The sequence below is a fragment of the Eretmochelys imbricata genome, chromosome 2 (assembly GCF_965152235.1).
Source record: "Eretmochelys imbricata isolate rEreImb1 chromosome 2, rEreImb1.hap1, whole genome shotgun sequence".
NCBI classification, from domain to species: Eukaryota; Metazoa; Chordata; order Testudines; family Cheloniidae; genus Eretmochelys; species Eretmochelys imbricata.
In genome coordinates, this window is record NC_135573.1 from 145,480,737 (window position 1) to 145,507,327 (window position 26,591).

General features: G+C 43.0%; 1 protein-coding gene across 1 annotated transcript in view; it reads right to left on the reverse strand.

Moving 5' to 3' along the window:
- Positions 1-225: 225 nt before the first annotated feature.
- UBE2QL1 (ubiquitin conjugating enzyme E2 QL1) overlaps positions 226-26,591 on the reverse strand; it is a 70,631-nt gene continuing 44,265 nt past the window's right edge. The window contains exon 3 of the mRNA XM_077810819.1: positions 226-1,553. Within this exon, the coding sequence (XP_077666945.1) occupies positions 1,422-1,553 (132 nt within the window). The 3' untranslated portion in view covers positions 226-1,421. The remainder of the gene's footprint in view (positions 1,554-26,591) is intronic.

Genomic DNA, 26,591 nt, shown 5'->3' on the forward strand with positions numbered 1-26,591 from the left:
AGCAGTGGCCTACTCTTGTGTTAGGCATGTAATGGAGAGTTCTCTAAAAACACATTATATTTTTTTTCTGGACTGCATTTTACAATCAATAATGTCCTGCTTTCTATTAAAAATGCTGCCAGAGCAGGCATTATGTATCAGTAAGATTTCTAGTGTTTCACAGTAATACATCTAATAATTTGAAAAGAAAATTAGCCTAAAATGATTGAAATCTTGAGGCAATGAAACGGTACTGGTGATTTTATTCAGAATGTGTCCAATATGATTTTCCATTTGGATTCCACATTTTTAAGCTGTTTCAATATATTATTATAAACATTATCTCCAGATTTTATGGAGTCTTAGAAAGTTTTTAAATTATTGAACAAAAGAGAAAAATTAAATCTTAATGATTAAATAACAGGACATTTATATACATCAGTGGGTTTTCTCAGATACGGGCTCAAAGTACATACAATGTCTATTGAGTAAAAATAAAAAATTCAACCATGCAAATCATCTTTACAAACCAATTGTTCCACTTTCTTTGAAAAATCTGACTTTTACTTTGTTACCGGCACATCATTTTAAAATGACTCATAAATTTTAAAGGTTCATTTATGTTTTTTGGTTTTAGTATTGCCGTTGAAAAGCTGACAGGCAAACATGCTGTTGTAGGAGTACTGCATTGTACTGGGAAGATAAAAACTATTCTACCATCAAAGACTTTGAGCCCGATAGTGGGTGCATCTGGTATCTGACATATCACCTGATCTAATCACACTGGTTTATCTCTGAACAACAGCATACCACAATACCAGCATAGATAGAACAATTTGACCAATTGCGTGATTTCATTTAACAGTTTTTCAACACCAGAATCTTTCATTGTTATAATTCTGCTTTTATGAATTAAAGGTCATATATAGAGCACACATGAGGTCTAAATTTTGTCACAGCAGACCACAGCTCCACATAAAGACACATCTTCAAGTTATGTTGACCTGCTAGGAAACAAAGATAAACAGCACAGCAAACATGTACCTGCAATGCACTGCTTCCCTATTAAATATTAACTGCTTCATTTCTACATTTAAATGAACTGAGCAGTAATGGATGGAATTTCCAGTACTGATGTCTGGTGCTGCTGTCATGGAAAGAAGACGAAGACAATATGGCCTGCATGGGGCAAATGACACAATCATAACATCCGCTCTAAAGTGACTTAAAGATGACCATTCGCCAGTCCTAAAACATAATCCTAAACAGCATTTGTTTTCTCTCCCTCTGTAAATAGATCAAATTATTTAAATGTCTCCTTGACATTCATGGTATCTAACAGAAGCTGAAGTAGAAAAGGATGGGTGGTGTACAGCACTGAGGAGATAGCATAGTACTTGGTTTTGTTGTTTTGTTTAGCATTGATGTGCAGGGTGCAAATATCAGCCATCAGAAACGGGAGGAGTGACCCACCCATATTTTTCATGGGTCTTCACTAAACTCTTAAATGTTGCTTCAGCTTCCTTACGACTGAAGGACTTTTTTGATTTGCCAGCTTTTCTGCAGATACGGCCCTGCACCAAAGAAAGAGAAAACATTCATTAAAGAGGTGAACACACAGGTCCATTCCAATTTAAGCATTGAACAAGTAAAAACAATAAGAATTCACAAATGGTATGTCATAAAACACTCAGTTGGTATTAGTATTAGACCCTTATGTCCTCTGTCTGATCACAAATGCTTGAGTAGGTCTGACTGTCCACCCAGCAGAGAACAACGATACTCAACATTGTTAGAAGACAGGCAGACACACAAAAGCAGCCCCTTATTATAAAATAGCTAACTGCTGAATAATGGGAACAGGGAGAAAGGTAGATGGCTTTCAGGAAATCTCCTACCACTATATAGATGTAAAAGCACATTTGCGAATTGAGAGGGCTCAAGTTCTGCAGCTTCCCCACCAACACTGTTACTAATCTTCTCCTTTGCCCTTCCCAATTCCCTCCCACCAACTTAGTCTGGTGCCTCCCTAAGGCATATCAGCCCCAGGGGTTGGAAAATGCTTTCTTAATGACCCAAGATTGTGTAAAAGCTCAAATTATGCCATACATGATTATTGTCATTAATATTTACAGTTGATCAAATTACGATTTACGGACAAATCAATGAGTATTAATGAATTATATTCTGATTGAGGTTACTAATGCCCTTCTTTTCCTCTGCAAACAGGAAAATGTTATTTTTCATGGTTGATTAAATGCTGTTTCCAATGTAAAAAAGTAGCTTGCAATATGAATGTGCTTTTAAGTGTATCCTGTATTATACCCAAATGCTGCAAAGCACACGATTCCTGGTTATCTGTTAATTTTTCTGTAATCAGACCGTCTCCATATAAATTCATTTTTAATATAAATGTGCAATTTACCAATAAACAGCCCAATCCTGCACTTCTCTGGAATACTGTGATTTACTACCATGTGTGGTAAGGAACTTATGCAGGATAGTAAGTGCCAGTCCTAATAAAAAACATGAATATCATGCAATCCATGCCTTCTGTGCATCATGAAAAAGGTCATGTGTTGTCCATTAATAATGCTCTGAATGATCCAGTCCTCCATGAATAATTTATGACTAAAATACTCAAAGATATTCTCCAGAGGAAACTGCCAACATGGTAAATTGTCCCAGTGATAGCATAGTAACATCACTAAACAACAGGACACTTTTCCTGCTGATTCAGCATAGTTTCCCTCTGATAATCTGAACTGAAAAAAATAAATGGACCAACACCCAGCCCTATTCTTTCTTAAATATAAGAACAGACTTAGTGTAATATTCCCAATTGGATTTAAAAGACCAACCTGCCCATTTCTATTTTTGTGACTTATGCATATCATTAATTTTATGATAAATGAAAATCTAGAAATTCAAACTCCTTGCATCTTCGTTAAGGCAGAATTAAATATGGGTATCAAATGTCTGACAGGACACTATTTCAAATGCATGTTTGACATGACACCCAAGTAATAGGTTGTTAACAGCTTATCCCATATAATAATTGTAGAATAATTTTGCACCTTTGCTGAGAGTATGAATTAAATTATTTGTGAAATCAGCAGGCTAAACAGACACTAGACAATAATATAACTGCAAATGTATTCCACTATACAATAATATTGATCTTAAAAATGCTAATTTGTATTGCATATATCAGGGGAGGGCAAACTACAGCCCGTGGGCCGGATCCAGCCCATCAGGGCTTTCAATCCGGCCCGTGGGATTGCCAGCCCCGTGGCACAGCAGGGCTAAGACAGGCTCCCTGCCTGCCCTGACCCCGCACCACTCCCGGAAGCAGCTGGCACCACGTCCCTGCAGCCCCTGGGGGGGCAGAGGGCTCCGTGCGCTGCCTCACCTGCAGGCACCCCGCAGCCACTACTGGCCGGGAACGGGGAACCATGGTCAATAGGAGCTTCGGGGGTGGTACCCACAGGCGAGGGCAGCAAATGGCAGAGTCACTGCCAGACATGTTGGCAACTTCCAGGAGCGGCACGGGGCCAGGGCAGGCAGGGACCCTGCCTTAGCCCCGCTGCGTGACACTGCCACCCCAGAGCCACTCGAGGTAAGTGGCCCCAGACTGGAGCCTGCACCCCAAACCTCTCCTGCACCCTGCACCCCAACCCCTGCCCTGAGCCCCTTTACTCCCTGTCTTAAGGCCCCTGCCCTGAGCCCCCTTCTTCACCTCAACCCCCTCCTGCACCCCAACCCCCTATCCCAGCCCTACATTCATGGCCCTGCACAGATGTGGTCCTCTGGACAAAAAGTTTGCCCACCCCGGCATATTTCCAATAAGTAAAGATTTATTTAGATTATTAAACTACCACTTTATCATAATTGTTTGACAGTCTGATTTGAAAGCCTTTGTTAGATAGAACAAAAATGATCTGATAAGTGGTTGCTCTTGTGCAACAGTGTTACACTGAGCAGTAACCAAGGAATATATCCTATTCTTCTACACTTTGCTGAAAATCAGGATAGGTCACAATTTTTGATTCCCATATTTTGCTCCTGATTTGTTAACCCTCAGTTGATAGACAGAAAAATGGAAATTGGTTTCAGGGAATTAGTGTTCTTTTATTGGTAAGTCTGCATTTCTTGTTGACTTTTAACAATAGCTAAGTAATTTGAACTGAAAATTGCCATCTCTAATTACATGCAACTGATTATACTGAATAAGCAATTGAGTTTGGAGTTAAAATCAAGAGTATAAAAATCAAAATGGAACAAACAACCCCTTCCCTCCCAAGACCTACACCCCAGCAACTGTTAAAGGTTTGAGCATTGGCCTGCTAAACCCAGGGTTATGAGTTCATTCCTTGAGGGGGCCATTTAGGGATCTGGGGGCAAAAACTGGGGATTGGTCCTGCTTTGAACAGGGGGTTGGACTAGATGATCTCCTGAGGTCCCTTCCACCCCTGATATTCTATGATAAAGGTGTTTTAATAGTCACAGACCAGATGTTCTCAAATTGTGATTGGTTGACAACTGGTGGTCCACAGAGCACTTGCTAGTGGATTCCAAAAAACTGACTGATCACATTCTCCTTTTCCTTATTTCTAGCTGCTAACTGCACTAAAAGGCAACTAAAAATGCATTAAACACTGTTCCTACTATTCATTTTCTATTTAAACAATTTTTGTAGTTTCCACAGGGATAGCATGATGTTTCACTTAACTCAATTTTATCACAATGTCCAAAATATTAAAATTATCTGACAGAAAACAAACAAACTAGTCAGGACTGTAAACTGAAAGGAATGAGGATAAAATAGAGAGTTATTTGAAAAGGGTCAGGTCAGGTTTTCTTTTTCTAGAAAGATATCACAATACAGTACAGAAATGTTTCCTATTGCTAATTACTATTAGACGTTAGTAAACTAGTTAATATTAAAATGACATTAAATTCATGTAATAAAACCTCTACCAATGTGGAATTTTTCCCAGTACAGTATATTTTCCAGTATTCACTTCAAAATGTCTCAAATGATAGGGCTTTTGTTACAATTGCTATGGTATAACTGAGAATTTTAAAGTTTACCTTTTAAAATTGCACTAACACATACATTTGTGTAAATACATTTTCCCAGAAAATATTCATTTTCAGTTTGAGAGAAGTAATATATAAATGCATTTAGTGATATTCAGCATCTTTTCAAATGCTCATGGGTGCAAAATCTACTGTCCCCTTCTTTCCAGAAACACTAATCAGATTGATTTAATGGAAACACAACACATTCTGAATGGTTAATTCAGCTGAGGTAACATTCTGGGTTTGTTTGTTTTTATATTAAATATTTTCTCCTTTTTATCCTAAACCAAACAAGCATAGGGAATGTATTTGTACTTAGAGACACATGAGAAAAAGGAAAAATATGAAGTCTATCAGAAAATGAGTCCAACAGCTTCCACTTAAACTCCCACAGGAACTGATCTAGTTAGACATCAGCATGTTTTAAAAGTCTCATCAACTGAAAGCTTTTGGAACCTGACACATTTTGTCCACTCTTTAATTTCCACAGATGCAGCTATTACCATTCTAGAGGTGCCCAGAAATAGAATTTTTGGGGAAAACATATGCCATCTTTTCTCTACAGCAAACAAGCTACACAAAATGCAATACAACTAAAATATCAAAGATATAAATTCTGAAATCCCCTCTGATACTAAATGGGGGCTCTGCGACTGTGGGGCCTGTTTTCGTTCCTTTATCCGCTCATGCATCCAGGCAGAGTTCCTCTGGGTGGCATCCCCTGGCTCCTTGGATATCCTTCGAGGAGCAGCGGGTGCTGTCTGGGGTTCTCTGCTCAGTGTCACCTTCAGGTTCCCTAGTTTTGGCCCTTTGACCCTCACACCTGTTCCTGTTATTTTCCTTTGTTGTCCCCTGAATTTAGTTGAGTTCTGGGCTCAGGAGCTCCTCCCCAGACTGGAGGGAAAGGGACTTTTAGCTGTGGGCTGGCTTATGATCCCAGCACCCAATAAGATCATTCTTGTGCTGCCCTCTGGCCCTGCTGTATCACTATATATATATATAACTATTATTATGGTTGCCCCAAATTTCCCACTTGCTTATAACTTGGTAAAACTTTAAGCATTCTAATTGAAATTTTCCATTTTCTATGTCAGCTATCTGCCTCTGGCTCCATCTCCCCCCCCCCCCCCCCCGCCCCCAGCTAACTGGTACAGCTGTTTCCAAGAACGCAGCTAGGGAAAAATGTTTTCTTCCCCCATGTTAAAAAATTCTTCAGATCTTTTCTTTGAAATGCTCTAGCATTTCCATGCACTGGAGCAGGAACATGACATTTGTTTGGTGGGGGGTGTGGCCTTAGCATCAGGGAGTTCCTTTTGCTATATCTGTGAAAATCCACCCACATTTGCCAAGTTATAAGCCTTTGAAAATGGCAATTCATACAAAGGGTGCTGGAACATTTTTATAGTGAGGGTGCTGAAAGCCATTGAACAAAATTGTAAACCCTGTATATGATGGAAACCACTTCAAGCTTCAAGCCAGGGGGTGCTGGCAGTGCCTATGATTCAAACATTTATAATGGGAAGTATCAGGCAACTTCTTAATGTGTGATACTATCAGCCCCACCTATAACATATTTTAAAGCTGCTATTTGAAAATGTAGCAATCCTAACCTTTGCAGGTGCCTTTTGGCAATTGAACATCGTAAATGGCCAGCACTAGCTGTATCTTGATTGCACATCCTATGCTTTATCTAAACTAGGGTCATCTTTTTTCTTGCCGCTTCCCAGTTCAGGATTGGTAAAACTAAACTAAACAAGGGTGCCATCCCGTAAACTCTAAAGCACATGAATAGTTATTGCTCCCAGGAGCAAGGACTAAGTGCATGACTAAAGATTTGAAGTATCAAGCCCTAATTCATAAAAGACCAATTCTGAGTTGAATTTGATCAAAATGTTCTATAAAACTTAAAAGCAACAGAAAACAAGGAAGCTTTTCATAAAGGCAGTTAAAACAAATGTACCTCCCAAAAGTGCCATCAGCTGTTTCCATATACTACTAAAATATGAATGAATCATTTTTAAGGATTGGTGAGACCCTTTTCATAATGAGCTAATTGAGGTTAAAATAAAGAAATATAGAGGACAACAACACTTCCATTTTTTATCATCATTTATTTATGTAAGCAGAACTTTGAATTGCTTCTTTTTTAAAAAAAGACTTAATTTAGTATATTTAAACACAAGTCAAATTATATTAGCCTTACTGAGATAAACAATCCAATTGACTTCTCTGTGGCTACACATGAAAAAGGCAAGCAGAAATTGGCCATCCACCACTCAGAAATCAGATGTAGGTCCTGCTCCCACTGAAGCCAAAAGCAAAACACCCACTGACTTCAGGGAGCAGGACCAAGCCTTTAAAAAAGATATTCAAAAGCTACACAAAAATATTAAAATATTAGCAGAATTTCACACAAACCATTACCCACATTACCCACATTACCAGCTTTATGGAATAATTTTTCACTTATATATCATGCTATTGGTACTTTGAGAAAATTATTACTGACTTGTAGTTTGGCTATGAAAGACTGTCATGTCAAACAGAAAACTTCAGCAAATGATTTGTGTTTTATATTGAAGCCTCTCATTTTTTTCTCATGTTTTAAAAATATCTAATTTGTTCACAGGATCTGTGCTTAAGTAAGGGGTGTAGGGGCAAAGGCTTTGGTTTTGTGGAACATTGAGGCTCCTACTATGGAGAGAGGTGGCTGTATGGTTCTTGCATCCTCTAGATCAGTAGTAGGGTTACCAATCTCGAGTGATACAGGGGATCCCTGGTATACATTGGGGTTGCATTCTTGAAAAGGGCAACAGATACCAAAATGATGGATATCGGGGAATTTTTCCCCATAGGAAATAATGGCCCAGTTCTCGCCCACTCTTCTGAGCATGCCTTGTCCCCGCTCCTCCCTCTCCCTCCCAATGCCTCCTGCATGCTGCTGAACAACTGTTTTGCAGAATGCAGGAGACGCTGGGAGGGAGAGGGAGGAGTTGATCGGCGGCCTGTGGGGCCGCTGGTGGATGGGAGGCACTGGGGGGGTTGGTGGGGCTGTTGGTGCTGGCTGCCGGTGGGTGCTAAGCACCCATGGAAAAGCAACGCAAAAGATGAAGCAGCAAGTTGCAAGCGACAGATATACGGATCAGGACCAATGTGAATTGGAACACGTTCTCCTATTGATGAGCAATGGATATTGATGCAAAGGGGGAAACATATACCGGGGATCTCCTGTAGATTATCTGGAATAGCAGGAGTGCATAATCACGAAGGGTGAGGGTAATAATGGGGCAATCATGGTACAAACACGCAAATATGTAGACCAACCTCAAGGTGTCATGCACATGACAAATCCAAGGACTAGGAGGCATGTAAGGAAAAAACATTTTTAATTGTCTATATACTAATGATAGCAGCCTAGATAATAAAGAATAGTTGTAAAAGCGGCAAAGAGTCCTGTGCATCTTATAGACTAACAGATGTATTGGAGCATAAGCTTTCATGGGTGAATACCCACTTCGTCAGGGACTCTTTGCCGCTTTTACAGATCCAGACTAACACGGCTACCCCTCTGATAAAGAATAGTTGGAGATGCTTGTGAATGAGAAAAAATATGATACAGCTGATATTACTGAAACTTGGTTGGATAGGTCATATGACTGGAACATAAAAATGGATGGTTGCAACTTGTTTCATAAGGATAGGAAAAAAGGAGGAGGGATGATACTTCAAAGACACTATCACGGGTCACAGACTCATAGACAATTCAGAATCACAGGACCCCAAATGCTTTATGGATTAAAGTTGTAACTAGTAAAACTAAATTTGGGGTACTGGTGGGCATATGTTACAGAGTTCCAAATCTCACTAGAGAACAGGAAAACTGCTCCTTAAGCATCAGTTCGTAATATGTAGAAAGAAAAACTGGGTTGTCATGAGTTGACTTCAACTGGGGGGATATTTGCTGGACATCTCATGCAGCCAGTTCCAAAACTTTGTCAGAATTTCTAAAAATCATACATAATTGAACACAAAATACCTTGCACACAACATGGGGTGACTCAGTATTAGTCTCATTCTCATGGACAAAGAAAAGTTGATTGCTAACCTAAAAATTAGCGGTTGTCTGCATACCAGTGACCATGATCTGACTAACTTTACATTGTCCAAACAGAATATGGCACCACCTAATAATATATATATATATATATTTGGAACTATACAAGGACCAAGTTTCCAAATGTAAAGCAATTGTCTGCATAACTGACTGAGAATATTTGTTTAAAGAGGGAAGTGTTAATGACAACTGGGAATTGTTCAGGAATAAGTTACAAGTTAAAAATATAGGTGACTGATAATGGAAACTAAAGGAACCAATGAAATATCAATGGCCAATAGGATTAAAGACAATAAGAAAACATTTAAAAAACATATCAGGAACAAAAACAAACAAACAATAAAATCCTACGTCAGGTATAGGTCCACTGCTAGATGCAAATGGTAAAACTGTAAATAGGGATACAGAAAATTCAGGAATCCTTAATAGACATTAATGTTCTATATTTGGAATGAAGCGGGAGTCTGTATCTGTCACAAATATAAAGGGAAGGGTGAACCCCTTTAAAATCCCTCCTGGCCAGAGGAAAAATCCTCTCACCTGTAAAGGGTTAAGAAGCTAAAGGTAACCTCGCTGGCACCTGACCAAAATGACCAACGAGGAGACAAGATACTTTCAAAAGCTGGGAGGAGGGAGAAAAACAAAGGGTCTGTGTCTGTCTGTATGATGCTTTTTCCGGGGACAGAACAGGAATGGAGTCTTAGAACTTTTAGTAAGTAATCTAGCTAGGTATGTGTTAGATTATGATTTCTTTAAATGGCTGAGAAAAGAACTGTACTGAATAGAATGACTATTCCTGTCTGTGTGTCTTTTTTGTAACTTAAGGTTTTGCCTAGAGGGATTCTCTATGTTTTGAATCTAATTACCCTGTAAGGTATCTACCATCCTGATTTTACAGAGGTGATTCCTTTACTTCTATTAAAAGTCTTCTTGTAAGAAAACTGAATGCTTTTTCATTGTTCTAAGATCCAAGGGTTTGGGTCTGTGGTCACCTATGCAAATTGGTGAGGATTTTTACCAAACCTTTCCCAGGAAGTGGGGTGCAAGGGTTGGGAGGATTTTGGGGGGAAAGACGTGTCCAAACCACGTTTCCCAGTAAACCCAGATAGAGTTTGGTGGTGGCAGTGGAAATCCAAGGGTAAAATAATTTTGTACCTTGGGGAAGTTTAACCTAAGCTGGTAAAAGTAAGCTTAGGAGGTTTTCATGCAGGTCTCCACATCTGTACCCTAGAGTTCAGAGTGGGGAAGGAACCTTGACAGTATCCATCCCATATAATATTGTGGATGCAAGAGAAACTTTACCATCTATAACAAAAGAAAATGAGAGGAAGCATCTGATACAATTAAAAATTTTAAAATCAAAAGGCTTGGATAGCTTATTCCCAAGATTCTTAAAGGAGCTAGCTGAGAAGCTCTATGAACCATTAATGTTAATTTTTAACGAATATTGGAAAAAAGGGGAAATTCCAAAGGATTGTAGGGCTGCCAATGTAATTCCAATATTTATAAAGGTTAAAGGGGACAACCCAGGAAACTATAGACCAGTAAGCCTCATATTGATCCCAGGTAAAATAATGGAACAATTAATTTGAAGTTATCCACAAAGATTTAGAGGCTAAAAATATAATTAATGCCAGTCAGCATGGTTTCATGAAAGGTACGTCTTGCAAACAAACCTGTTGTTTTTTTGACAGGGTTATAGGTCTGGTTGATAAAGGCAAGTGTGTTGATATAGTATACCTAGATTTCTCCAAGGCATTTGACTTGCTATCACATAGTATTTTGATTAAAACAGTTGCATTAAATGGAACTAACAGGGCACAGATTAGATGGATTAAAAACTGGCTCACTGACAGATCTCAAAACATATTTGTCAAAGGGGGGGGATATCAATGAGCAGGGCCATTTCTAGCAGGATCCATCAGTGATCAGTTCTTGGTTCAAAACTATTCAGTATTTTTATTAACAATCTAGATGATGTTATAACATTATTGCTGGTGAAGGTTTCAGATATCACAAAGATTGGTAGGGTAGTAAATAATGAGGAGGACAAGTTGGGCAAGATTCACAAAGGGACTTAGGTGTTGCAATGCTCAGTGTCACAATGCCTAATTTTAAGTGCCTAGAAAATCATTCGGATTCACGAGGCCTGAGTCAAGTGCTCAAGCTCCCTATACAATGAATGGAGGGAGAGGAGAGCCCGAGAATGGGATTCATGAAAGCCAGCATGCTAGGTGGTTCCCTGTCTAAACTGGCCAATGGGAGAGATGTGTCCTCAATCCCAGTCCTCTCAGGAAGTTTAGCACCTAAATTTAGGTTGGAGGGAGGGGCCTATGTCTGCTTGGAGTTCACAGTTCTGAATACTGTCTTAAGAATTAGGCATTAGAGGAGGATCTCTTTGTAACTTTTAGCCCAGTGATTAGGGTATTCACCTGGGATGTGGGAGACTACCTGGTTCAAGCCCCCCCACTGCCTCAAAAAGAGAAGGCATTTAAACAGGGCTCTGCCACATTACAGGTGGGTGCTATAACCACTGGACTATGGGATATTCTGTTGTGGCACTGCCTCAATAGTTCCAATTTAGATAAATATTCAAAGAGTCATTGAGTGAGAAAAAGAGAGTGAGCACATATAAGAATGAATCTATTACCTGGTAGTTATAGCACTCATGCAAAATGTGGGAGACCTAGGATCCAGTCCCCCTGCTCCAATGTACACTAAGTTTAAAAGTTATGAGGGAGGTCCCCCGTCCCTACTGCTGTCTAGTGTGGAATTAAGAATGCTCTGAGCATGCCTACTGGATTGGGACTCACAGGCAAGTTAGGTTGGGGAATGGCTATTTTCCTCCATTTTATGAATCACACTGGTGCTCGAGGCATCTGGACACCTAGAATGAGGGAGCAGTGTGCATGCCTATAGGTGAAATGTAAGTGCCTAGAAATCTTTTACTTCAAAATCTTAAATTCTGAGTGAGTTTAGGAGTCAAGGTTTGACAGCAGCTGAGCAGAGGGATTTTGTAAATTCCAATGGCAGTTAGGTAACCAAGTCACTTTGTGAATTCAGCCCATTATTGTTACAGAGTGACCTGAATCACCTGGTCACAATCCAATAAAGGGAATTTTAATACAGGCAAATGCAAGGAAATACATCTGAGAATAAAGAATGTAAGTTAAATCTATAGGATGGGGGACTGCCTTGGAAAGCATTGACTCAGAGAAGAATTGTAGATAAACATCTCATCATGAGCTCTCAGAGCAATGCTGTGGCAAAAAGGTTTAATGCACTCTTTCGGTGTATAAAAAGGGGAATATCAAGAAGAAGTAGGGAAGAGACCTTGCCTCTGTATACAGCAGAAGTAAGACCGTGACTAAAAACCTGTGTCCAGTTTTAGGGTTCACACTACAAGAAGGATGTGGAAACATTGGAGAGAATTCTAAGGAGGGCCACAAAAAAATGATCAAGGGGCCAGGAAAGAGGCCTTACTTTGTGAGGCTTAAGGAGCTCAACTTATTCAGTTTAGCAAAAAGGCAGTTGAAGGGTAACTTGATCTCTGTGTCTAGGTTCCTACACATGGAAAAGATATCTGATACCAGGGAGGAGGGCCAGGGGTGGTGCTTTTCAACTTTGCAGAAAAAAGCATAACAAGACCAATGGCTGGAAATGGAAGTTAGACCAATTTAACCTTGAAATAAGATGTAATTCCTAGAAGTGAGGGTGATTAAATATTGGAACTGCTTACCTGGGGACTCGCCATCACTTGGAGTCTTTAAAATGATATTAGAGCTATTTCTAAAAGATATGCTGATATCCACCTATGGGATTATGTGTGCAGGGGCAGGGAGTGGACAGGGAATGGGGTGGACTGGATGGTCGTACTCAGTGGGGTAGTCCTAAACTGCAGTTTCCCTTGTCAGCTTGGCCCTCTAGCCCTGCTCCCACACTGCTTTCTAACCTTACCCTGACACTGCATGGGGAGAGGCATATAGCAGTGTGGGACTGGGCACAGTGGGGTAGTGGAGACAGAACACTGTTCCAGTAGGGGTCCTTTCTGGTCTTGGATCTGTGAATCTATGAATCCCCCTGTTCATCCCCTTCCTTCTCAGGACAAGGGGAGAACAAGAATCTCTGCATTTTGTCCTCAGTTTACTCAGAACACTTCCAGCTCTGCATTATGACTGAAACAGAATCTCATGCTTCAGGAAGGCATTTTTCCCCTCACAGAATCACAGAATATCAGGGTTGGAAGGGACCTCAGGAGGTCATCTAGTCCAACCCCCTGCTCAAAGCAGGACCAATCCCCAGTTTTTGCCCCAGATCCCAAATGGCCCCCTCAAGGTTTGAACTCACAACCCTGGGTTTAGCAGGCCAATGCTCAAACCACTGAGCTATCCCTCCCCCCTCAGTGCACAACTGGACAGCTGTAGTCTGCGTTTTGCTTTATACCACCCTCTGAAGCATCAGAAATTAACCACAGCTAAAAGCAGGACAGGACGGCCTAACTGTATGGATCCACAGGTCTAGAACGCAGCACGCTAGGCTATTAAGAGAACTGACACTGCTCTACTGCTACTGGAAAGCCATATAGAATAGCATCCAACAATTCCTGGAGAATTAGGCACTGCAGAAAGTAATGCCTGAAGAGGCCAGAGCAACAGAACCCTGCAGCTGCCTGATTGGTCCACACCAGGAAGTTGGCCTAAGGGGCAATCTGAGCAAAAATGCAGATTGTTACTGACTTTGTCTTTTACACAGGCTTGCTCCTGACTTTGACTCTGGCTTGGCTTGACCTTGGTACCCTCTCTTTATTTGGTTTACTAACTAGTCCTGACTCCTGCCTTTGACCCTTGCCCTGTAGATGCTACTAGGCTGGCTACCTATGCCCTGGCCATTACACTAGTGCTCTGAGGTGGTACACAGAATCTTCTTTCTTACATGCTTGGCTGGTGTGTCTTATTCATGTGTTCAGAGTCATAATCAGCATTTAGAATTTGGAAGTCATTTACTCCCAGGTCAGAATTGCAGGGATCATAGGTGTTCCGCTGGAGCCTGAGGCATTGATTAAGATCATCTCAACGTATCTTGAGCATTGGTGGCTCCTTGATCTCTCCTGTTCTCTGCCTGTGGCACCCAACAATTTAATCTCCTGAGGACTGAAATGCTTAGTCTAACTCAAGATATTGAGCTCACTATAGGAGTATGGGTGAAATGTAGTGGCATGTGATATGCTGGAGGTTAGACTATACGATCTAATGGCCCCTTCAGGTTTCAAACTCTGTGAAATTATGCATATGGGAAACACATTTTCAGCATCTAGGCCACTATGCAATATTATGTTGATTTCCCTGCAACAGACTTATTGTGTTGCCCAATAGTCATGCTGTTGCAAAATTCAGCTAGAGTAATAAAGTGGTTCCCATTTACTTTAGTGGGCTGCTCTTTATATAAATAGCTGTGAAGATCTGCTTAACTTCAGACCAATAATAGCTGAGTGTGGTTCAGGCTCTCCTAATTTCCCCTAATCCCTTTCTGATAGTTATAGAATGCTGAACCTCATTCTATGCCACCCCCTCCACTAATACAAGACTAATGGCATTGCCTAGCTGGATTTCAGTGTAGTTGAAGGTAATCAGGGTGACTATCCTATTGACTTCTACAATAGTTCCTAAGTGACTAAGATATTGCAGGACTAAGCTTTGTGTTAGCAGGGTACAGAACCTATGGGCTTGATCCTGCTTTCCTTACTGATTTCAATAGCAGATTTCAGGAAAGCAATAATTGCAGGATTGTTGAAATGCTAAATGCCACAGATGATTTATGAAAAATAGGGTCTCTACATTCTCATGTATAACTGCCAGTGGAAAAATTACTCTAAAATTATTCCCAGGATATTATAGTAATCACTGGTCACATAACCTATAGTATATGTCACATTTGTTCAGTTTTCTAAAAATACAATATTTCTAATATCAATATTTGACATAAATTATTTTTCTTTCCTGTGACACTGTATAATTGAAGATGACCATTTGTGTCATTGTTGCTACCACTGTTATACAAATCTTATACAAAGTATATCATAGGTGTCAATGGAAAAGATACTGTCTGTCAAGTTAAATCCATTTATCATTGTTTGGGGCAGTAAATTTCCATGCACATGGCAGAGGATATAAAAGATACTTAAGACATCTCCATTATGCTTCATTCCTGCTCCAATTCTCTGGACTGTGGATTTACAACTAAAAGGAGTATTTTGAACAATGGACTGAGGACCTTCCAATCTTTTGGAAGCTACCAAAGAGACTTTTGCAGGCCAGCAGTCTATTCCATCACTGCTATGATCCTGGTCTATGAACACTGAAAATCACTTGTATGTATCTGATTCCTTAACCATTCAGTAACTCTCTCCTTTTCTTAATAAAATATTTAGTTTACTAAGGATTGGCTGACAGCCTGATAGTTGGGTAAGATCTAAGATACATATTGACCTGGGGGGTGTCAAATTGGTAGAACCTCATATATGGGGACCTGTTTGTCTGGATAGGAGCCAAGGACTGGAATGCCTAAATGGGAATGTGTTTGGCTTCTGGTTAACCAGTGTGGTGCTGCTCCTTTGTTACTGGTTTAGTGAATCTAATTATAGAATGTGGAAGTATAACGTTGTATAAGGAGACATGCTGGATACATTGTATATGACAGGGCATGCCAAAACATGTTACAAAGTATCTGAGGGAGCATACGTAGGGACAGTTAGCTTTTGAATGGAGAAGCAATTAAGATAGAGCCAGCACATCTAAGAAGCAGGCATTAGAATGGAAGGTGTGAAGGGCAATTAGTTAAGTTAACTGGAAGCAGTTAAAGGAGATTGTTAAGGGTGGCAGGTAATCGAAGATACGTGACTGGTCTCAGGGATCTCAAAGGGTGGTGACTAAAACCTTTTTCTTCTTTTATCTGTAACTTCTCTGTAACTTGTTCTCCAAAGAACTGTATAAATTAAAAGACGCAAACCCCACTCGGGGGACTCACTTCTAAATGTATTAGCAGAGCAGCTTTGCTAATAAAACAGAGTGGTCTGATAAATTGTGAGTCTGAGTCAAACTTTGACAATTTGGAGGTTCTACCGAGATGGCAAGCGGCTTCACTGAGGCTGTGTGATCCCTGACTGCCTTGCAGGACGATCGTGGCAGTCGGCGCCTGGACGCTTAGTCCAAGTGATCCTCCACAAGACAGAAAGGTACACAGCAGCAGCGCAGTCTACACCATTGAACTTGTTGGTTCCCACTCTGTTCGGGTAGGGGTCTTTGGATCCAGCTTCTGGAATCAGACGTCTCAGGTAATTATTATTTTTGTGCTTTAACCGGTTTGAGGACTGTCTTGTCGTTGTGTCTATCCGTCTTCCCCGTGGTGTGTGTGTGAATCTGGGAGCCATCTCTGTCCGGAGACTGGCTGACAAGGGGTTCCCGTCCCCACGGTCTGAATAAGTGGAATCTGCACAGCTGCAGCCGCACCACGCCTTGGGTATAACCCCTGGTGTGAAAGCAAGGGCAGTTGAGGCAGTAGCCTGTGGGGTCCTTTCTGTGTGTTGCACCGGGTACCGCTCTGCTGAGCCTGAATTTCCTTCTTGTGTGAGTGCTGTGTGAAGTCCTCCTGGATGGGTAATCAGAAGTCTAAGGTAGAACAGTTCCCTAAGGGAACTCCAGCTTATTTTATGTATTTTAGGAGGGGTCCGGACTCTTGTAGGTTTCTTGAAAAATGGTCCAAATTAGCTCTAGAGAACCCCAAATTACAGTGGTCACTGTTAGGTTCTTGGGACAAGGATCGATTGGACACTTTAAAAAGCAAACTCGTCCTCCCAAAAACCGAATTGGAGAGAGGAGAAGTAGACTGCTTCATGCAGTGGTGGGAAGAGGCAAATCGTAGATGGACTGAGTCAAAACTCACCTCTCTTAAAAATTCTATCAAAAAAAGTAACAGTTCAATTGGTTACAGTCTCTCCCACCACTAGTCGAAGCGCTCCCCTTTGCCCAGTCCTGTGCAATGATCCGGATCAAACCCGACCCCCACCATACTCCTGCGCAAATAAGAAATCAGAAAAGGAAAAATCTTCAGTGACTACAGATAATGAAAGTGAAGAAGATACCCTCATTGGCCTCGCAGCTCTGCAAAATATTATGAAGAAGAAATCCAAAGCAGTCTGCAAAGATTCTCTTGACATCTCTTCTTGGAAAAGAGAACCTGATGGGAGGTTAATGAGAGACTCTGATCAAACTGTTGTGGCACCCTTACGAGTCCTTAAGATGGGAGAAAGTGAGTCCATATGGGATTATAAGCCCTGGACTCGTACAGAACTTTTATCTATAGTTAAAAGTTTTCCCAAACCACAGGAAAACTCTGTCAAATTTGCTGAGGAGTTTCTGTTAATCTGTGAAACCTATGAACCCTTTGAGACAGATCTCCTCCAACTGTGTAAATTGTTAGCTCCTGGCAGTTATTATGAAAAATGGTTGGCTGCCGCAGACTGGCCAGCTGAGGCACGCCACTCAACCATAAAAAGTACTGGCCCAGATTCGGCATACAGAGACCGGTGTATGGCTCTTTGGAAGCGCCTGCATCAAGCCATTCCCAAAGCGTGGTCTCCTAAAACAAACTGGACAGCAATACGTTGCTGTAAGCAAGGGCAAGGAGAAAGCCCAGGCGACTATAGGTCCCGGCTAACTGATATTTTCCTACAACATTCAGGAATACAAGAGCCCGATGTAAATGGGCAGGGGGCCTTGGCACATGCATTTGTTGATGGTCTTCTCCCTGCCACAGGCAACATGTTAAAACGAATAAGTGTGGGATGGGAAACTGAAACCATGGACAAATTGCTGGCAGTAGCAGAGCATTGCCACCGCACTTTAAAAGGAAAGGAGGAACAGTCCTCCCAAAAGTTAATGGCTCTGCAGATACAGCATTATTCAGGACTAAGCAGACCACACTGGGGACAGGGACGGGGTTGCGGAAGGGGGCGGGGGGCTGGATTAACTGGGGTTTGTAACAACTGTAAACAGCCTGGACACTGGAAAAAAGAGTGTCCAAGACGACCTAATAATTGTATGGGAAATCAAGTGAACCCCCCGCTGGTTCCTCCAGCTGATCCCCAACCCTATTTTTCACCCCAACAATGACGGGATGCTGGGGAACCTCACAAAGTTTTAGTTCCCTTATTACCTCTGTCCCCTACTGGAGAATGTGTCCTGACTGTAAATGATCTCTCTCTCCCTTTCCTTGTTGATACTGGAGCTTCTCTTTCTACAATCCGCACCACTGACTTGCCTGAGGTTCCCCGATCTGGAAAATCTGTGTCTGCTGTTGGCATTACAGGGATCCCTACCTCTTTTCCCCTCTCAAAACCTTTGTCTGTTCAGATCGGTCCCCTCTCTGAGGAGCATGCATTCCTCCTCTCTGATTCCACCCCTGCAAACCTTCTGGGACGGGACTTGCTATGCAAACTTGGCTGTTCTATTTACTGCTCCCCAGATGGTGTCTATCTGCAAATCCCTCAGTCTTCCTTATGTGATTCTGTAGCCTCCCTGCTGTCTGAAACTTCCCTCTCCACTCCGGTCCCTTGCTGTCCCTTAACTCCGTCCCTAGAGCACCTAATCTCTCAGGTTCCTTCCTCCCTATGGCCATCTCACCCATCTGAAGTGGGCCGATTAAATACTGACCCAGTTCGGATTACTGTAGACAATTCCAAACCTCTGCCTCGCCTATCTCAGTATCCTTTGAATCCTGAGGCAGAGGCTGGGATTGCTCCAGTTATATCTGCATTAAAAGAACAAGGAATTATTGTCCCTTGTTCCAGCCCCTGTAACACCCCTATCCTCCCAGTTCAAAAGGCTGAGGGCAAATTGTGGCGATTTGTTCAAGACCTTCGAGCTATTAACCGTATTGTCATACCTTCTTTTCCAGTGGTTCCTAACCCTGCTACAATACTAGCGTCTATTCCTCCAAATGCAACCCACTTTACTGTTGTAGATTTGTGCTCCGCTTTCTTCTCTGTCCCAGTTCACTCTGAATCCCAGTATCTCTTTGCCTTCTCCTACAAGGGTCAGCAATATACATGGACTACCCTTCCCCAGGGGTATACAGAGAGTCCATCCTATTTTTCTCAAGCCCTAGCCAGGGATCTCGTTGATCTGGTTTTCCCATCAGGATCCACACTGATCCAATATGTGGACGACTTACTCCTGTGCTCCCCCTCTCTGTCTGCCTCAGAAACTGATTCACTAACACTTCTCACAGGTTTAGCAAACAAGGGTCATAAGGCTTCTCGCACAAAATTGCAACTCTGCCAAACCTCTGTCACATACCTAGGCTTCCTTCTCTCCCAGGGCTCCCGTTCACTCTCTCCAGCCCGGGTACAAGCCATCCTTAGCTTTCCCCAGCCTTGCTCTCCACGCCAGGTCAGAAAATTCTTAGGCATGACAGGGTTCTGTAGGCAATGGATTCCCCAATATGCTTCTCTGGCTAAACCACTCCAAGAACTCACTCGATCCTCTGTACCTAACCCCATGCTATGGCCACTTGAAGCAAATGCTGCTTTCATCTCCCTTAAGCAGAATTTAGCCTCTGCCCCTGCCTTAGGGTTACCTAACTATGACAAGCCTTTTACCCTTTTCTGTCACGAACAATCTGCTTGTGCCCTCGGGGTTCTTACTCAGGAGCACGGTGACAGAAATCGCCCGGTGGTTTATTTTTCTGCAACCTTGGACCCTGTTGCCCAGGATTTACCCCCTTGCCTACGCGCTGTAGCTGCTGCAGCGCGCCTGGTCGAGATGTCTGAGTCCCTTGTCCTCCGCTCTCCTCTCACTCTCATGGTTCCCCATTCTGTGGAAACTCTCCTTCTGCAACGCAACACTGCTCACCTCTCCTCTGCTCGCCTCACTAGGTATGAACTTTTGCTGCTTTCAGCCTCACATATCACTATTAAGCGCTGCTCCCGGCTAAACCCTGCTACCTCCTTCCTTTACCTAGTGATGGTGAACCCCATGACTGCCTTGCAACTGTCTCCGCTATCACTGTCCCGCGCCCCGACCTTTCAGATGTACCTCTCCCTAACTCTGACCTGGTATTATTCACTGATGGGTCCTGTTATAGAAATGACCAAGGCCACCTTCTTGCAGGGTACGCTGTGGTCTCTCTCTCTGAGACCATAGAAGCTGCGCCCTTACCCTCTGTGACCTCTGCCCAGGTGGCTGAACTGATTGCTCTAACCTGTGCCTGCTTTCTAGCCGAGGGGCTCTCTGCCACTATTTTTACTGATTCTCGGTATGCCTTTGGGGTTGTGCATGACTTTGGCACCCTCTGGCAGGCTCGAGGTTTTCTTACCCCTACTGGCACCCCTATCAAGAATGGCCCCTACATTGCCGCCCTCCTGTATGCAGTTTTACTACCGTCTGCCTTGGCAATTGTTAAGTGTACTGGCCACTCAGCGGCAGACACCGAGGTGGCAAAAGGTAATGCACTTGCTGATGCTGCTGCAAAACATGCCGCCACTATAAAACCTTCACCAGAAGCGTTTCTTGGTCCCCTCTCTGTCTCTGTAATGCCACCATCCCTGTCTCATCTCGCACAGCTCCAGGATTCTGCCCCAGAAACAGAGAAAGACTCCTGGAGTGCTTTGGGTTGCTCTTTGCATTCTGATTCCCTTTGGCAATCGCCCACCGGTACATTTGTAGCCCCCCTCTCACTCTACCCGTCTCTAGCCGCCCTGCTACATGGTGTTTTGCATGTCGGCAAGGAGGGGATGGTCTCTGCTATGAGTAAGGCGGGGTGGTGGGCTCCCCATTTCAGCTCCTTTGCAACCCGCCACTGTGCCGCTTGTGTTACTTGTCAAAGCCACAATGTAGGCAAATCTGTAAAAGTAACACAAGGGTTCCAGGGTTTGCCTCAAGCACCTTTCCTACACTGGCAACTTGATTTTGTACAAATGCCAAAGTGTCAGAAATATGAATTCATTTTAGTCATAATATGTCTGTTCTCGGGTTGGATTGAAGCCTTTCCCTGTCGCAAAGCTGATTCATTGTCCGTTGCAAAATGTCTGTTAAACCACATTATCCCTACCAAGGGAATTCCTGCCACTTTGTCTAGTGACCGGGGAACACATTTTACTGGAAAAATAGTTCAACATCTAAACCAGGTATTACATGTCACCCACCTGTTGCACTGCCCTTACCATCCACAGAGTGCAGGGGCAGTTGAAAGGCGAAATGGTTGCTTAAAAATAAGCTGGCAAAAATCTGTAGTTCCACAGGGTTAAACTGGCCAGCTGCTTTACCACTGGCCCTTATGGAAATTCGGTCATCCCCATCCCAGAGACACAAATTGAGTCCATTTGAAATCATCATGGGATGCCCTATGCGAACAATGGCTACTATTACCCCAGCCCCAGACCTAAACCTAACTCACAGCACACTCCTCCAGTACTGCAAAGGGTTAATGCAAGCTGTGAGCTCCTTCCATTCGCAGGTGCGAGCAGCTTGGCCGACGGAACGCACCTCTGCTGCCCGTCACACTCTTGAGCCTGGTGATTGGGTCTACCTGCGGCACCACCTTTGGAAGCACGCCTTGGAACCCCGGTGGAAGGGTCCATACCAGGTACCGCTCACCACCCAGACAGCAGTGAAATTATCCGGCATCGCTGCATGGATCCACACCTCACAGTATAAGCTAGCGCCACCTCAAGGGGACCAAGCACCTCTGCAAGACCACGCAGTACCAGCTTCAACCCCAGAAGACAAAGAGGAACAGCCTGCAATACCTTACAATCTGTGCTCTCGTAAGGGTTGCCAGAAGCAGGGGGTAAGCAGACAGCAGGACCCAACAAACAAGAAGCAGTAGTGAGCCTAGCGCCTGCTGCCTGGTGGATGTAAAACCGTGACTGCGGTTCCCTTGAAAGGGGTTGTTGGAACCAGAAAGGGTCCTGCTTCCAACACGTGTCCTTTGAGAAGCTTAATCCTCAGCTACTGTGTCCTGAGGGTCTGGGGACTCCAGAGTGACAGTGACAATTCTTTCATCCAACAACAGGTGCAGATAGCCCAGATCCTGAATATTTCTAATTGCTGGGTCTGCAGCCACATCCCAGCTCACTCACAAGCTAGTATCCCCACCATGGCAATCCCTTTGAATTCCTCAGAGCTTGCTGGAGAACCCTATCCACTTAAAAGGACATGGAAGGAAAATGACACTTGGGGGCTGGGAAAAACATATGTTCCTAAACTTATAAGTGTGGTGAAAGGAAAGGGCCACTGGTGCTGGGTGTGTAATGGGACAGGGCTGAATCTAGGGAGGAGCAGCTGTCTCCAATACATCGTGTCCCATGGTGTATGGGACTATTCAAACAAGGTTGGAGAATGGCGAACCGGGTATGGAAAGATAAACTTCCTCTCAACCTGGGACCAAACCAAAGATTCAATCTCTTGCTTCCCCTACAGCCTCCCTGAGAAAAACAGCACCATCTACAAATGTCATGTGAATCCTACCTCTTCTCCCAGTGAAAATCATCCTGTGCCCTTTGGGGGATACTATTCCTCCTTCATAAATTCTTACATGTCAAAGGGTTGCAGTCAACCCTTCCCAGCTTTAATGGGACATTATTGGGTTTGTGGGGAAAATGCTTACACTGTGTTACCAGCAAATTGGTCAGGTATCTGTTATCCTGCTCAGCTTTTCCCACAATTCCGGGTGCTTCAATCCCCCCCACGAAATCGCCTCCGTAATTTCAGGCGAAAAAAGAGGGACTTGCCAGATGCTAAATGGTATGTGGATAACATAAGCCCCCTAACTTGGGAAGAAGCTGCTGGCATTTCTTTAGACCCAGTGGGGGAGGGGGGTAATCCACCATGCAAAAAGGCTTTTAAGGTTACAAGCGATGGTTGAGATCATGGTCAATGAAACAGGAGAGAGCTTAAAAGCTCTAGCCAAAGAAGCAGGAGCGGTCTGACAAGTGGCCCTCCAAAACCGTCGGGCATTAGATATAATACTGGCAGCCAAAGGAGGGACCTGTGCTCTAATTGGAACAGAATGCTGTGTATACATACCTGATAATACTAATGAGGTAATTAATTGTGCTAGCCATCTGGAGCAAATTGCATACCTTCCCCACGAAGAACCAAGTTCCTTGTGGAAATGGATAAGTAACTTATTCAATTTCTCTAGTCTGGGAAACTGGTTGTTTCAAGGAATCCTGACTATCCTATTTGGAATTCTAATAATCTTTGTGTGTTTTCAATTGATTTCTTGTTGTATCCAAAACTGCACAAGACACATCATCCATCAGGTTACCCCTAACCAGAGTGCTAATCTAATGTTGTTAAATGTCACCAGTGAAAGTAATGAAAAAGAACGATTGATGTATGGAATCCAGTAAGTCATTGGTCATGGGCGTAGCCTTGACCAAAAGGGGGGATTGTGGAAGTATAAACATTGTATAAGGGGACATGCTGGATACATTGTATATGAGAGGGCATGCCAAAACATGTTACAAAGTATCTGAGGGAGCACATGTAGGGACAGTTAGCTTTTGAATGGAGAAGCAATTAAGATAGAGCCAGCACATCTAAGAAGCAGGCATCAGAATGGAAGATGTGAAGGGCAATTAGTTAAGTTAACTGGAAGCTGTTAAAGGAGATTGTTAAGGGTGGCAGGTAATTGAAGATACGTGACTGGTCTCAGGGATCTCGAAGGGTGGTGACTAAAATCTTTTTCTTCTTTTGCCTGTAACTTGTTCTCCAAAAAACTGTATAAATTAAAAGACACAAGCCCCACTCGGGGGACTCACTTCTAAATGTATTAGCAGAGCAGCTTTGCTAATAAAACAGAGTGGTCTGATAAATTGTGAGTCTGAGTCAAACTTTGACAACAATAAATCACCAGTTTTGGGGGATTCTCTGCCCTGTTTCTTGTAGTCTGCTCAGAGTGTGGCATTCTCAATGTGGCCCATCCCAGGCACCCACTCACATTTCCTATTATGGAAAATCTTTGTTCCATACATAATCACTTGAAAACTTTAATAAACAATCTTTGTAAACAAGGAAAGAGAGTCCCCTAACAGAAACAGCAGTACTGTTCTGTAATTGAGCTGGACTCACCCGGCAGTGCCTCCTGCTGGTTCTCCTTGGGAATTAGCTCGTCAGCCTCTGGAGTGCCCTCTGCCATCTGGTGATCCACATTACCACCGGTCCCAGTCCCTCCCAGGACCCGGTGCCTCCTCCCCCTGGGGTGCTGCCCCCTGGCAATAAACCCCAACAATCCCTGAGGGTCTCCCCTCCCCAGGGAACCCGCCACCTTGCCTCAGTCTTGGCTACTGCCAGTCATTGCTTAGCCCCGCTCCCCAGGGAAGACTGCATTGTATCTGCCACTCATCACAGGCGAGTGCAATTATCTTACTCACACACTTAAGTACCACTTAAACCTGTGTCAGGCCAGACCCAAGAGGACACAGGCTGTGCAGTATCATAATGCTCACCAAAAACCTTGCATTCAATTAAGCAATCATGACAGTTAAATCCTTTGTACATTACATATTATACATTTTGGACCAAACTATACGTCTTTATTCAATCTTTACTAGGTTCTTACTCATGCAAAATATTGACCAAAATTAATGGATGCTTTGCCTAAGTAAAAACAGAGTCAGAATTGTACCTTTGTGATCCCTCTGCTTGGATCTCCCCTTTCCACATGTAAAGGGGACTCGGCTGCCTAATGGCTGTGTTCCCCCTTTGACAGATCCTGCTGATTGGGATCTGTATGGGAGAGTGGGCAGGTTGGAGGGGGTAGGGGTGTGCATCCTCTCACCCAGCCTGGTGGAGCTCACATTGGAAAACTAATACAATTGAGGGGTGTCCCTGGGACAGCCATGGCCAAACAAGATGATGGCAATAAGATTCCAATGGTGCAAAGGCCAAAACTACTGCAGAAACAGAGCTTCCACATGCAAGTCCCTGGCCTTGCGTGGATCCCCTGGGATTTGTTCCAATTCTGGGGATTTTCAGGGCTTGAGGGTAGCCCCATAGACTGGTCCATGTGGACCAAACTGTCCCTGCCCCACAGAGTAGCACCTTGTGACTCCTCCCACATATTTTCTGGTAAGAGAGGACAATTAGGCCCTGAGTAAGGCCTTCAAGATTTGACTCTTATTTCAGAAGTGTGATTCTTTACAATATTTAACAAAAAAGGCAAATCCTACACAACTCACTCAAGTGAGCAGCCCGACTAAAGTAAATGGGAACCACTTGGGTGATTCAGGCTTTTCATATAAAATTGCATCTAATCAGTTGTGATCAAAGCAGGTGTTTCTTAAGAACTCATCTATTCAGGGTATCAGCCAAGTACTGCAAGGGAGAATTAGTTCTATGTGCCAGGAAAGTATGTTTTAAAAACAGTAATTTTTCTCAATTTTAATGATTTCACTAATTCGATCATTATTTTTAACAATATGGTACTACTATAGAATATTTTAAAAATCTTTAGAATAGTTTCCCTGTGTATACTTTGAAGGGATAAAGTGAAGATTATTTTCTCCCTGCTGTTTAAAAGAACTAAGACATCTTCCTATCTCAGTGAGTTGGAATCCCTGTGTCTCCACTCCCACTCCACAGAATAAATTTGCATAACAATACACTCTATACTTAGGACAGCAGCACAATGCACATGAACAATGTGGTTTTTTCAGCTCATACATCATTTTCCAGCATCTCAATGGTGCAAATAAAAGATGAAGTTTAAAATCCAAGCTTCATAAATTATAGTCTAAGATAGCTCTCAGATTGCTACCTGATTTTCTTCATGTATCGAAGGGCTTGCCTTCACTACGGGGAGATCAACGCTGCTGCAATCAATGCAGCAGGGGACTAACGAAGACTTGCAAAATCGATGGCAGAGTGCTCTCCGGTTGACCTCGGTACTCTAGCTCTCTGAGGGTATGTCTATACTATGAAATTAGGTTGAATTTATAGAAGTCGATTTTTTAGAAAGCAATTTTATACAGTCAATTGTGTGTGTCCCCACACTAATGCACCAAGCGCATTAAGTCGGTGGAGTGCGTCCACAGTACCAAGGCTAGCATTGCCTTTCGGAGCGTTGCACTGTGGATAGCTATAGAATCATAGACTATCAGGGTTGGAAGGGATCTCAGGAGGTCATCTAGTCCAACCCCCTGCTCAAATGGCAGGACCAATCCCCAATTTCTGCCCCAGATCCCTAAATGGCCCCCTCAAGGATTGAACTCACAATCCTGGGTTTAGCAGGCCAATGCTCAAACCACTGAGCTATCCCTCCCCCCACTATCCCACAGTTCCCGCAGTGTCTGTCGCCCATTGGAATGCTGGGTTAAGCTCCCAATGCCTGGATGGGGCAAAAACATTGTCAC